At 34.2% G+C, this 14,904-nt stretch overlaps 1 protein-coding gene across 2 annotated transcripts in view; it reads right to left on the bottom strand.

Moving 5' to 3' along the window:
* LOC132757827 (carbohydrate-responsive element-binding protein-like) overlaps positions 1-14,426 on the bottom strand; it is a 70,998-nt gene extending 56,572 nt beyond the window's left edge. Inside the window, exons 1-7 of one of the 2 annotated variants that reach the window (XM_060749269.1) lie at positions 13,963-14,426; positions 6,802-6,908; positions 6,394-6,470; positions 4,554-4,685; positions 3,960-4,143; positions 3,155-3,268; positions 217-266 (exon numbers count right to left, since the gene is read on the bottom strand). In XM_060749269.1, coding sequence (XP_060605252.1) covers positions 217-266; positions 3,155-3,268; positions 3,960-4,143; positions 4,554-4,685; positions 6,394-6,470; positions 6,802-6,908; positions 13,963-14,303 — 1,005 coding nt within the window. In that variant the 5' untranslated portion in view covers positions 14,304-14,426. The remainder of the gene's footprint in view (positions 1-216; positions 267-3,154; positions 3,269-3,959; positions 4,144-4,553; positions 4,686-6,393; positions 6,471-6,801; positions 6,909-13,962) is intronic. The other variant, XM_060749270.1, reaches the window with a different exon arrangement.
* Between the last annotated feature and the right edge of the window lie 478 nt (positions 14,427-14,904).

The following is a 14,904-nucleotide window of genomic DNA, read 5'->3' as shown; positions in this document are numbered from 1 at the left end:
TGTGCCAGAAATATTGCACGATTGGGCACTAGAGGTCTTACTCCACCAGTAAACAAGGTAAGACACCACATGATCTTAACTATGTTGATGTGACTTAAGATCCTACAAATAACAAAGTCACATCAGTTTTATATCTATTAATTCCAGGAAGACGTTCATCAACATTTTTTGAATTCATCAAAAATAATTTTTTTTTCAAAAATGTAGAAACAATACCTGCATTGCACTTTGACTAGATGATGATGGTTTCGAACTGGACAAAAACTCTGCAAGAAAAAACAAAGACTTATTTATTATATCAGACTTCTTCCGATATATTTCTACGCATAACACTTTTAAAGATGTTATACAAATACAACTATGTAAATGCAACTTCAAACGTCTTTCACAGACCAACAAATGATACTTTTAGAGGTAGTTGAATGACAATATCAAGTTATTATGAACCAAACAGCATTTACGTATTACGGAGAAAATCTTTTTCATGCAGGTTACATATCAAGCAAATCATTGAGTGAAAAACACTTTCAAAATGCACACTAGAGTTATCAATGGTTCAGTCAAAAGCATAATGACAAGATAGCGGATGACAAATATTAACAATTCATACCAAGTGTAACTTATCTACACTTCACTTTTATACTTGTTTTATTTCAGTGAAATACATGTCCTGTGAATACAATTGATTTATGTTGTTTAAAAATACTCTCTGCATATCTTATTTTTCAAACTGTTTTTTTTTTTGTGCCTTTTTTTCTTCTTCTTTGTCATCACTGCTACGAAATATGTCCTGTACACAACAATAGCATAGTTTTATACACACCCCAAAAGGCACGAACTTCCATTTATGTTTTAGGTGAATTTCCATCATTTCTACACACTTTATTAATTAATTAGTTAAAATTATCGTTTTTTTCCTTCAAATCTTACAATATATATCAATTAGGGCATCCATTGGTGGTTTGCTTGTTTGATTGGGTTTTACGTCAAACTGACATAGAATAGGTCATATGGCAACGTTCCAGCTTTACTGGTGGAGGAAGACCTTCAGTGCATTATTTCAGGCATGAACGGACACCCAAGTAGAGCAACTGATGTTCCTTTATTCGATTGGTGGAAGTTTGGGGAGTCATTTACTCTAGATTTTGGCTTGTGACTTCCAAAATAGAATGCTTTTCCTTCTTTACCTACATAATGTGACTTTCAAGACATTTTGCAGGCTATGACTTCCAAAAGTTTGGATTTAAATGGAAGCCCTGATCAACATCATTTCTATGTTTAACTGCTGTAATTCATTCATAACAAAAAGACCATAAATGCATTTAATAATGCTGAATCACTATACAAGGCCCAATCAAACAAAAAAACAAGAAACATGGCAATGCCATGAAACCAGGTTTTCAATTATCACCATTGTAGATAAATATGTTGTATTTGAAATACAAATACAAGCAACAAACAATGTAACTATGTGCAATGTAAAACATGAATAATGTAGGAGGAATTGCGCACAGAAGAAGTGTTCACTATATATATTCTGTATAAGGAAAAAAAACAAAGGGCCATAATTAGGTAAACAAGAACCGGTTGAACCGGGTGATGCTCCCCGAGAAGGTTCTGGACACAGGAAAGTATAAAAAAAATGAACAAAGGGCAAAAACTCCAAAATTAGGCAAAGCGGAGTTATGTTTTTTTGCACTGCACTTCTATTCAATGAGATCTATCTATCTATAAAGTTTCCTGATGATATCAGAATTATGTCCCAGGTAAAAGTCAAAGTGTAAAAATGAACAAAGGGCAATAACTCCAAAATTAGACCAGGCTTTGTTTAGGTTCTTTAAGCATTGCAATTCTATCCAATTATATCTAGCTACCTACAAAGTTTCATGTTGATATCTCTAATAGTTTTAAAGTATTGTCCAGGACAAAGTCAAAAAGTAAAAATAAACAAAGGGCAATTACTTCAAAATACGGCAAGGCAGAGTTACGGTTCTTGTGCATTGCACTTCCACCCAATGAGACCTATCTATCTACAAAGTTTCATGTTGATATCTCTTATAATTTTAGAGTAATGTCCCAGACAAAGTCAAAGTGTCAAAATGAACAAAGGGCAATAACTCCAAAAGTAGGCAAGGCAGAGTTACCGTTCTTGTGCACTGCACACCTACTCAATGAGATCTATCTACCTACAAAGTTTCATGTTGATACCTCTTATACTTTTAGAGTTATGTCCCGGACAAAGATCAAAGTGTAAAATAAACAAAGGGGATAATTCAAAAATAAGACAAGGCAGAGTTACCGTTCTTGTGCACTGCACACCTACTCACTGAGATCTATCTACCTACAAAGTTTCATGTTGATACCTCTTATACTTTTAGAGTTATGTCCCGGACAAATTTCAAAGTGTAAAATAAACAAAGGGGGTAATTCAAAAATTAGGCAAGGCAGAGTTACAGTTCTTGTGCACTGCACACCTACTCAATGAGATCTATCTACCTACAAAGTTTCATGTTGATACCTCTTATACTTTTAGAGTTATGTCCCGGACAAAGTTCAAAGTGTAAAATAAACAAAGGGGGATAATTCAAAAATTAGGCAAGGCAGAGTTATGGTTCTTGTGCATTGCACACCTACTCAATGAGATCTATCTACCTACAAAGTTTCATGTTGATACCTCTTATACTTTTAGAGTTATGTCCCAGACAAAGTTCAAAGTGTAACAAGTTAAAATCATGTAAACAGGATTTTCAATGTTAATGTCACTGTGACCTTGACCTTGGAGCCAGCCATGCGGAACATGCGTTCTGCACGTCATCTTGATGTGGTAAACATTTGTCTGAAGTTTCATCAAAATTCTTCAAAGGGTTGAAGAGTTACAGAGCGGACAGGATTTTCAATGTTAATGTCACTGTGACCTTGACCTTGGAGCCAGCCATGCGGAACATGCGTTCTGCACGTCATCTTGATGTGGTAAACATTTGCCTGAAGTTTCATCAAAATTCTTCAAAGGGTTGAAGAGTTACAGAGCGGACACAATTTCGTTTGACGCCCGCCCGCCCATCCGCCCAGCCGCCCATCCGCCCGCCATACCCCAATCTAATAACCAGGATTTTCAAAATTGAAAACCTGGTTAAAAACAAATTTTCTTCTTCACCAGCAATTGGGTCCAGATCCATGAAATCTTCAAGGTTAGGTTGCAAGCCAGGCTGTAGGTTAGGCTGAAACTGAAGGAGTCCAGGCTGAATGTAATCACCATATCCAAAACCAGCTGGGAAAAAAAGAAAGGTAATGTTTTAGAACTTTGTATATATTCCACTATCATCATTACATTCATTACATCATGTCACAAGCTCTAAACACAAGCAGGGCCAGCAAAATCTGATTTTGCCTTACTTGTCTGTTTTATCAAAAGCATAAATTTGTTAACTTGTCCATATGATATTTATGTAGTAATTTCTTGAAAATTTCTTTTTGTTCATACAGGCTTTGGGACAATCTGGGCAATACAGACAATTGATTTTGAGGCCCCTGCGCCAGTAGCATTATCATAGATATTTTTTTGTGGTTTGGTTTTAAGTCCCACTGACACTTTAAAAGTCATATGGCAACTTTCTGGCGTTTCTGGTGAAGGAAGTCCTCAGATGTCCTTCCTTGCATTATTTCAGGCACAAGCAAGCACCTGATTAGCATAGATAGAAATGGCAGTATTGTCATCACTTTCCAAATTTATCATTATGCAGGGCTATTATTGTTATTAATATCTTAGGGATTAACTAAAAATATATTACAAATCAATAACCAGTCTTTTGCCTTGTTGTTTCAAAGGAATGAAATCATTTGCATTTTTGCCCATATATACTTTGTTACAAAATTGATCACGGCAATGAGCATTTTTACCACAACAGACCTCACTGCCTCATAAATAGCTCACTGATAAGCAAAAGCAAGCTTTTACTTACACAATTCTCTAGGATTAGGAAAGTCAAATGGTTGTTTGAGTGTAGAGAAGAGACTATCTGAGAGATCCATCATTTCTTGTAAATCTCGTGTATTCAGCAGAAGATCTGTGTTTGACGTCTGCTGCTGTTTCGGGATACCCGATAATGAATACACCTCGCCAACTCTCTCCAAAAGGCTAAAATCCTGAAGGACACAAAACAGTAAAGATTTAACTAGTTCAGTACTTTATGCAATTACATGATGATGTGTGTGTGTTTGTGTATACACGTTGTATTGTATAATGGCCTTCATACAGAGGTGTCTGCCACATCTAAGGCAAAACTCAGACAAACTGTATTTTGTTAAACATTATGTAAAGAAATTACCATTTTCATCTAAAGGGAAACAATTTATACAAGATTTGCAGAGGTACACTAGGTAATGATCCATGCCAAACGTCTAAGCCCTTGGCTTTCCATTTTCTGGGGGATTAAATGTATTTTAATATAATTATAAAGTCTTCCAAAATTTTGTCCTCAGATTAGCTAGAAAATGTATTAACATTGACCATTTTATAATCAACTCCAATTTTAAGGTGACAAAGATCTACTTACATTAGTTTCAGCACCACCCAATTCAGAGCTGGGTTTGAATCGTTTCTGTGTAAAGAATTTACGCCACATTTTGTACTCCTTAGCAATTGTATCTAGCCTTCTTTTCCAGTAATATCCTTCTAACACAACAGCCTGATAACATAATAATACACATTGATTTAGAAAAACAGCACGCCCAGTAACAATATCAACAATACAGTCTTATAGATATATAACACCACAGCCTTATAGATATATGACACAGACACTACAGAATCTGACATCACAGCCTAATAGATAAATGACAACACAGCCTTATACCACAGTCCCAAAGATATATGAGATCACAGCCTGATGATATATGAGATCACAGCCTGATGATATATGACACCACAGCCTGATGATATATGAGATCACAGCCTGATGATATATGAGATCACAGCCTGATGATATATGACATCACAGCCTGATGATATATGAGATCACAGCCTGATGATATATGACACCACAGCCTGATGATATATGAGATCACAGCCTGATGATATATGAGATCACAGCCTGATGATATATGGCATCACAGCCTGATGATAAATGACACCACAGCCTGATGATATATGAGATCACAGCCTGATGATATATGGCACAACAGCCTGATGATTTTGACATCCCAGCCTGGTGATATATGACATCACAGCCTGATGATATATGAGATCACAGCCTGGTGATATATGAGATCACAGCCTGGTGATATATGACATCACAGCCTGATGATATATGAGATCACAGCCTGATGATATATGACACCACAGCCTGATGATATATGACATCACAGCCTGATGATATATGAGATCACAGCCTGATGATATATGAGATCACAGCCTGATGATATATGAGATCACAGCCTGATGATATATGAGATCACAGCCTGATGATATATGACATCACAGCCTGATGATATATGACACCACAGCCTGATGATATATGAGATCACAGCCTGATGATATATGAGATCACAGCCTGATGATATATGAGATCACAGCCTGATGATATATGAGATCACAGCCTGATGATATATGACATCACCGCCTGATGATATATGAGATCACAGCCTGATGATATATGAGATCACAGCCTGATGATATATGACATCACAGCCTGATGATATATGACATCACAGCAGGATGATATATGACACTACAGCCTGATCAGTGATGATATATGACATCACAGCCTGATGATATATGACACCACAGCCTGATGATATATGACACCACAACCTGATCAGTGATGATATATGACATCACAGCCTGATGATATATGACATCACAGCCTGATAATTAAATGATAATAACAACACAACATGGACAACAACACATCATTGCAGCTCAATCAAAAGTTAGAATAATGATATATTGAAATTGAAGCCCAATTACAACAAAACAACAAATTGAAACTCATTTCGAAGGCAAATGACTGTGACAAAACACACTTTCACAAGTCAGCCAAAATTAACAAACAAATGTCCAATTTGTAGTATTACCAATGTATATTTCACTTTCAATTTTGTTACAATGTATTTCTACACACGTAATCCATAAGTCAAAATTATGCATTTTTCAAAATTGACAGAATAATATCATTAATACATCAGTATAAATACATGAATTTCTACTGATAAGAGTTCTGATTAGAACTAACATTTTCTATGCTCCTTAACAAAGAACTAAACAAGTTTAACCCTTGTGGGAATCTAACACTATTTTTGAGTCAGTAGAGAAGTGAGGCTTATAAGTGAAATCCTAGCCTCTGAACAAAAAGTTAAATAATAATGAAAGCAGACACATGAAAAATACAGCATTACCTCTGGTTTACTATGGCCTGTTGGATCTTGAAGAGGGGTGGCAAACTGACAAACTTTTGTAATTCTCCCAAATATATCTGAAATTCCAGAGAAATTATTTTTGAAAAAGGACAAGTGATTATAAATACTATCTCTTGTTCAATATTCTACTATACATATATATTCTACACCCTGTTTACTATTTTACACAGCAAAGGTAAGTAATACTAATCTCCGAGACAACTGTGCAAGTGAATCAATTCTTCAGTTCAGTGGTCTACACTGCTTACTGTTTTCATCTGCTTGTAAACCTGGCAGTTAACGTTAGTTCGAATCTAATGCGAGAAAGCATTCTTTCAGAAGTGTTTGCATCTTTGTTTTTCATTTTAGGTGTGCTTTTAACGAAAAGATGTGTATGCAAACTCTTACATTGCATATGCCATTCTCGCCAAATGATGTTGTTCACTCTGATCTTGTCCTTGACATTCATATGCATTCCACGAAACTGTTTCCATTTTGGCGATGTCAACTTCCCGCTGAAAAAGAAACACAACACATTGCAAGTCAGCTGTTAGGAATTTTCACAACAAAGGTCACTTTTTACCTCACAGCAAAAATCAAACACTACATCAGCAGGACGTTACTTTACCAGTGCTGCTAGTGTCAACCTGTAACTACGCGTAAAGGTGAATTCAACATGACTGAAACTTATGACTGCAGTCATGACAAAACAACCTTTTACTCTATTTTAAAAATGATGTCAAAAGAAGTTAACTTTATCATCGATATTGAAAATCAAAATCTGAATTACCAAAGAAATGTTTAAGTGAACATCCGAGCCAAATTTGAAAAAAAAATCTTTCAGAATTATAGTATTTATAGAACTGACACAATACTGTCCAATACTTGACCTTCAAGTGTGACCTTGACCTTATGACAACAGAGCAACATTAAGGGTTCTGCACTGTGCACATCACCATGATTGAAAAAAAACCTCAAGGAGCAGACATAAAATTGTCTGTCATGAATTTAACAAATATTTAAGAGCAACCTTCACTGTGAACTGGCACAGCAACAGCATGGGTTCTGCATATTGCTTCCTTGAAGCTTTGCGTATAAAATCTGTCAACAATATTGGATTTATAAAGCTGTCATCCTGTTCTGACATTTATCATAAAGTATAACCTTGACTTGGCAAGTAGGTGGCACAGACTTAAGACTATGCTAATGGCCTAATTCTGGTGGACTTTTGTGCCAAGTTTAAAGAAATCTATTACAGGTATAGAACTATTTTTCAAAAGCGGTCAAGGTGACAAAGTTAGCCCCATTTTAGACAAATAAGGCCAATAAGCCAAATAAGGCCCAAAAAAATTTGTGTTGTTAGGGTATTATGCTATCCAGCAATAGGTAGGATAGGTCAGATTTTTTTATGGTCCATTATAGACATTTGATAAACCTGGGTAGAATAGGAACTGACTTACATGCAAACATATGACCCCTTAATACTGAATTGATAATAATACTAAAAACATTATTATTTTATTGATTGACAAGTTACAAAGTAACAGTTGTTATGCAATAATAAAGTAGGATAAATTGTTTCTATATAAAATTTCTCCAAGATTTAAATTACGAGAACTTTGTACAAATTGTCCTCTTTGAGAAACGGCCGTGGGCCTTTGTCATTGAAACCTCCCATAATGTCCACGAATGGCACAAGACTATCATTCCTAACTCTTCAAATGACATCTTGGATGTTACAATACTGAACACCAGACGTTTGGCAGTCTAATGGCGATCCCACACCCTTTTAACTTTTATTCACAAATTCGAAAACCTAGCTAAACGCCGTTTTCAGGTACTTTCTGTACATAGCTCTGGGGAATTCACCTAATGGAGTGTAATAGCGAACTCGATGTTTTCGGCCTTTTTAAAATTAAATTGAAATAAAATAGTTATTTCTTTATAAGAAAATAATTAAATATCATTGTATGAATAATTCCATACAAAAACAAGAGCTGTCACAGGAGACAGCGAAGCTCGACTAATAAAATGCTGGACGCAGTAAGGAGGACAAAACTATGAAAGAAAAATCGATTATGTATAATTAAGTATTAAGTTATAGTAAAAATATAACATTTGTTAACATAAATTCCAAGATCAAGGGGAATAATTCTAGAAATAGTCATGCAAGAGTTATGGACCTTGCCACACAACATTTGTGTAATGATAAGAAATATATATTTGAAGTTTGAAGTAGATATCTTAAAAAATAAAGAAGTTATTATATTTCTTAAAGAAAATCCTAAGTTCAAAGAGAGATAAATCTGTAAATATTGCTTCAAGAGTTATGAACATTGTCACATAAAATGTAAATGATTATAAGGAATAAGTATTTGAAGTTTAAGGTAGTTACCTTTAAAAATAAAAAAGTTAAAATAAAAAATAACATTTTTCTAGTAAATAAATCTAAGTTTATGGGGAGATAATTCTTGCAATATTGGTGCTAGAGTTATGAACCTTGTCACATAAGATGTGGATGATGATAACGTAAATATATTTGAAGTATGAAGTTGATCCCTTTAGAAATAAATAAGTTCAGGGCTCATCCGGAAGGGCGATTCAGGCGATAACTTCGCCGTGTATATTCCAATTTCGCTCTCCCGATTGATCAAAGAGAAGTCAACATCGCCGATAAAATCTTAATTCCCAAATAGTAATTACTTAGCGATGTAAAGAGCAGAGATTGTATCCGCCCATATGACGACCGCTAATTATCATTATCCAATCAGAGCGTCGCTTTATACTACCCTTCTACCTGTAAGCAAAGCGATAGACCGCCTACTCTAAACAGTAAATAATGAGAGCATCGGCCCGAAACGGTATGATAGTTTTGCGAGATTGATACGGGATTTGGCGATAATTATAGATTGTTTTTTCCCGATTATCTAAACACGTGCAATCTTCCCTAATTGATATACACGATGCACTTCGATGGTGGGTTTTTAACCCGAGTACAGGGCGATGTGTAATGGATTTTTCACGGCTATCACAAAACTGTTAGTCAATTAAAAATAATCAATTTCATTAATGATCAGCGACAGGATTAAAAACTTAATCATAGTTTTGAATGATTTCAGTCTGTTAACATCAATTTTTACTGTAAAATTGTTATGTCGCTCACGTCATGGCTACAAGGCGAATTAATGCCGAAACCGAGCAACTTAAAAAAGTTATGATTACTGATTCTGAATGATAGTTACACCAACGCGAAAATTTAAGAAAGCCAATTCGCAAAAATCTTGCGATTGGTATGTTGTAGACAGTGGGTTGTTCTCTTTGTAGAAATGCCAAATTTGACACAGTTTACGCACGTGGGCACGACATCCCGGCTAAACTACATATCGGTCGTATATCATGTAACGTATATAACAACACAATTTGTCAGGAAAGAAGTGTTCTTTTTGTTTCAATTTATATATTTGTTTTAATGTCGTAAATTACGGTAAATATGATGCTCAGATTAAGATTTATCAATATTGTAAATTTTAAAAAGCATTAATTATTTATAAAGATATCACCGAATTTAACATTTCATGAAAATAAAGGGAGGTAATTAGAAATTAATTTTCTACAATTTCTCAGTCAAATTTTTCAATAAGAAATGAATGTATGTAATTTTAGTGATCAAATATAATGTGCACAAATGTTTGCAGTACATATTTTACATATTATTTGATGTTTGAAAATTGTTTTATAAGCATAATTATATGCATATAAATTTGACATTACAACATTCAGGAATTTGAAAGAAATTTCTGTCACCAAAACAGAATAGAACAGATATTATTAATAAATATCCAATGTGACCTCATCTTCTGTTAAAGAGTGAGGAAAGTAAAGAATATAAAATTGATTTTATCATCATATCTTTTCCTTACACATTATCATCAACAAATCTACATGAAAATATATAAACACATATTTAGAGAAAGCTTATAAATAGCTGATCAATAGATATCAAAAATAAATTTTTTTATTCATATTTGCAGCTCAAAAACATTTAGATGCCATTGCCAGATCTACTATTGATTAATCTACTATTAATTAATACTACTATTAACCCATTACTTCATATACACGCCTTTTAACGCCTTTTTCACCCCCCCCCCCCTTTTTGTTGTCTCAAATGATGAAAAAATGCCTTATTTAGGCCCCAAACACTTGTTTTTGTTTGAGAAATGTTGTTAAAAAAAGTGACCTCTTTTTCGGCGCGGCCCCCCAACCAAAAGATACATCAGGGGGTTGCCAGAAGGGGGATGTGCCCCCTTCTGTTTGGGGGGTTTGAAGGGGGGCAGAGTCCCCCTCATCGCCAAGAAAATTTTGGACTTGTGAGAGGCTGTAAATGACCCCAGATTGATCATAAGGTAACGTGTTACCAACGCTGAAAAGCATTTGACTCTATCTCAATCCATTGAGAAGTTGCAGCACTTTGAAATCAATTTTGATGGAAAAAATCAACGCAAAATAGTGATTTTTGGCAATTTTGAGATGTCCCCTCGTTGCCATGGTAACAGAAAATTTAAGCCTGAGCATGTTGTTGCAAGGGCAATGGTCCAGTCAACATTTGTGCCAAGTTTGATTAGTGTTGAAGCAGTTTTTATAGTATTATAGCAATTTGAACTTGTAACGGGAGACTTTTCAATGAAAACAGCCATTTTTCACAAAATGCTCATGAAGCAATGGGTTAATTAATCTACTATAACTATTAATTAATAAACTGGAGAAATATTATATGTGATGTTAATTGTGTTTATATCATAATTAAAGGATGTATAGCCATGCATGTTAATGCATACACATTGGGTTGTTTCCATTCTCCCTAATTTTCGCGAGGAAGTCACTTCTCCCTAAAATTTCCCCCCAGGATGAGCCCTGAAGTTACAGTAAAAAATAATAATTTATTATAATAAATAATTTTTTAAGGAAAATTCTAAGTTCAAGGGGAGATAAATCTGAAAATATTGGTGCTAGAGTTATGAACCTTGTCACATAAGATGGGGATGATGATAAGGTACATATATTTGAAGTATGAGGTTGATCCCTTAAGAAATAAAGAAGTATCAGTAAAAAATAGTATTTTTTAAGGAAAATTCTAAGTTCAAGGGGAGATAAATCTGAAAATATTGGTGCTAGAGTTATGAACCTTGTCACATTAGATGTGGTTGATGATAAAGAACATATATTTGAAGTTTGAAGTTGATACCTTAAGAAATGACAAAGTTATAGTGAAAAATATTTTACTGCACCAAAACTTTAATCTAAAATCTGGATGCGGACGCCGACGCCGGGGCGAGTAGGACAGCTCTCCATATACTTCGTATAGTCGAGCTAAAAAAGTAAATACACAAGTTTACGCAGAAAATAACCTTATTTATTATGGAAGGTTACACTACGCCTGTTTTAATTTTATTCATTTTTATTATAAACAATTTATTTTTTTTAAAAATTTGCAATAGATATTTTAGGAATATTGATAATTTTCAAATACATCAATTTTTCTCACCTTAAACGGTAAAATAATGATAGAAAAATAGAAATATCATGTAGTTGTGTTATGTACTTCATTTGGCGTAATTCCCCAGAGCTAAATCCGTAACGTACCGGAAAACAGTGTTTAGCTAGGTTTTCGAAAAGGTCAATAAACACTGAGCCACTATTTTTGTTACTGAGTGGCGCTAACACCCATCACCTCTACAATACAGTGTGACAATTTTTTTTTTGATAGACCTTAAAAAAAAGGTAGGGTCAGGAATACTTTTAGCAGGGATAGGTCTGGTGGCTTTAACAAAACTTTTCTTCATTTCTAAGGCTTAAAGTCTGTGACACATTTCTTTAAATTTCATTACAGTAGCAGTCTTCGACTTAACCCACTCGACAGACGACTGAGTCGAGTAAATTTGCGGGTGGTCAAGTGAAAATTCCAAGCTGGTAGCCCGTCTGGTCGAGGGCTTTATTCATATCAAAATTAAGAAAATGTTGGAAATATGCAGAGCTTCAGATAGCAATGTTTTGGCTTTATGAAAATCCAATAGATTTCTGCTGAATTGGATGGAAAATTAAAAGTACTATTGTCAACACTGCTGTAAGTTGAAAACGAAAGTAGCAGGAAGTGACATCGAGTAAAAAGGGAAGGTAACTCTTGGGAGTTTCTGAAATGAAATTATTGATAAAGTTAAATTTGGTGTAATCATCGTAGGACTTAACCTAATATTCAATTTGTTTAGACATATATTATAATTTTTTTGCTACAAAATAAAGGAAAATGTTGTACTTGCCACTTTATTTATTGGAAAACATATTTCTCCCTTGCCACCTGCAGTTTTGTACTCAATATTTTCGTACCAAGTTTACAGTTACAGACAATTTCCTCAAAGACTAATTCTTTGTGTATAAAAGTTTTAATTCTATTATATTTATTTTTCATTAATTCTAATTTCAATTATAAATAATCAAAACCAAAGAACGGTACTAAAATGTAGTCTGTAGAAATAGAGTATGAATATAGCCTCATGCTGACCATGTAGCTGATTGTAAAAGAATGTGACACATTCAAACAACAACATGTCAGCAATAAAAAAATGAGTCTTGTCATTAACTTGCTGTGTAACCTAAACAAACCCTAGTCTAGGGAAGCCTGCCTTAACAGAGCAAGTTTTGTATTATTTCACATTGAATCAATATTTTATTATTTATGTAAGTCAGACTGATTTATGTAAAGAAAGGAACTTCTTAGAAGGCAATGAAATTTGATAACAAAACAATGCAAATTCTTTTTATAAATTTTACCCCAGAATTTTCATTTTACTCTAGATTATGATGGGTAAACCACCTTGGCCCTTAAAATTATTTGCAGCTTTATTGAACTTAAAACGCTTATGAAATATAATTGATTGTTAGACATTTATTAGGCGTCATCTCATGCTTCACAATATGTCTTTTCCCTTGTATTTTGAAGGCACTAAGCCAAAAAGGAACACACCAAAAAAAAAAAAAAAGTAATACGAAAAGGAATATAAATTTGTTGTCAATGCATGTATCAGCCGACATGGTTACAGTAAACGAGGAGAAGAGTATTTTCAGTTTTTAAACAATTTTTTTTTCAGTGTCTATGGACAATGCCACAGAAATATCAAAATATCTTCTTTTCATATGTAGTTTAAAGTCTTCTTATTTAAATAATGAAAGGAAGAAAAGTTGATTAGTTGATATTTTGATAATGTTAAATGGTATATAAAACATATAGAAAGTGTTATTTTTGTACAAAATGTATGCAAAAAAATACCATTTTGGTTCGGGCTAGTTAAAATGTGTTCGGGCTAGTGAACTTTGTAAGCTGCTAGCCCGACTGGGCTAGTGCTGATAAAAGATTAAGGTGAAGACTGCAGTAGGTGATTACATAACCAATAACACAGCAAATAAACCAATTTTAAACCCAAAAAATATCATTTTATAAATCAAATCTACAATTGACAAGTAAAATATACATTTAGAATAAGATGATGTGTATAAGTTAACACAAATATATACTTGTATGCAAGTGTCAGATGTTCAAACAAGCTTGACAGTGAAGCATCCAAAGTCAATGTTTGAGTTGATCTAGGACCAAACTTGTAGGTTGTGCACGTATCTTTGCTTGCTTTCGAAAAGTTAAATCCATCAGCGGAATCCGCATCTTCTTCATCCGAAAGATAGTCACCTGTCTTGTTATCATGGACTCTACTCAACATAAAATGTCCACTGTGGATACCTTCTTTCTCTTTACTTTGAGCTCGGTCTCTTGAATGCAACATTGCGACGCTGACAGGGTCTTGCATTTGTGTTTTCATGTTACCTGAGTTAGGATACAGTGATATGTTTGCTCCAAACATAACACGACCTTGAACAATTTCTAGTTATAGCAAGAACAGCAAAGAAAAATCTGATACACAAAAACTTTCGCTGCTGGCTGCCATGTTTTTCCCGAAATCTCATGAAAAAACTGCGTGATCAGTGGAATTGACCAATGAAATCGTTTGATATCTGTACAGCGGTCAAGGTTGGCAGCCTTAAGGTGAAGGTTACAAGTAGATTAACCCAACGGATGTTTATTATACAACAATTACAATTGCGTAGCTTTACAGTTCAGAGTACTTTAAAAGTATCAAATTAGAAGTATCACTGTGTCGGGGTGTGATAAACATATATCATTTGGATATTTTGTATGAATAGAATTAATCTGATTATCAATTCAATTTGAGATGTTATATATTTCCGACCCAACACGACGTAATTCTATTTAATTAATTATACTGTTCACATAGCCTACACTTATTCTTCCTCTTCTTCACCATTCCCTACTATAATAGTGCGAGACTCCTGCTTTCTGCAGCCATATTTTCAAAGATTATTCTCAAAAATAGAGTTTTTTTTTATCTGCCTTTTTTATGTCAGAACTTTCTTCTTTGTTTATTTCAATTTCTAAAAATGTAA

The sequence above is a fragment of the Ruditapes philippinarum genome, unplaced genomic scaffold (assembly GCF_026571515.1).
Source record: "Ruditapes philippinarum isolate M1 unplaced genomic scaffold, ASM2657151v2 ctg64_1_1_1_1, whole genome shotgun sequence".
NCBI classification, from domain to species: Eukaryota; Metazoa; Mollusca; class Bivalvia; order Venerida; family Veneridae; genus Ruditapes; species Ruditapes philippinarum.
This window is presented reverse-complemented; position numbering and strand designations above follow the sequence as displayed.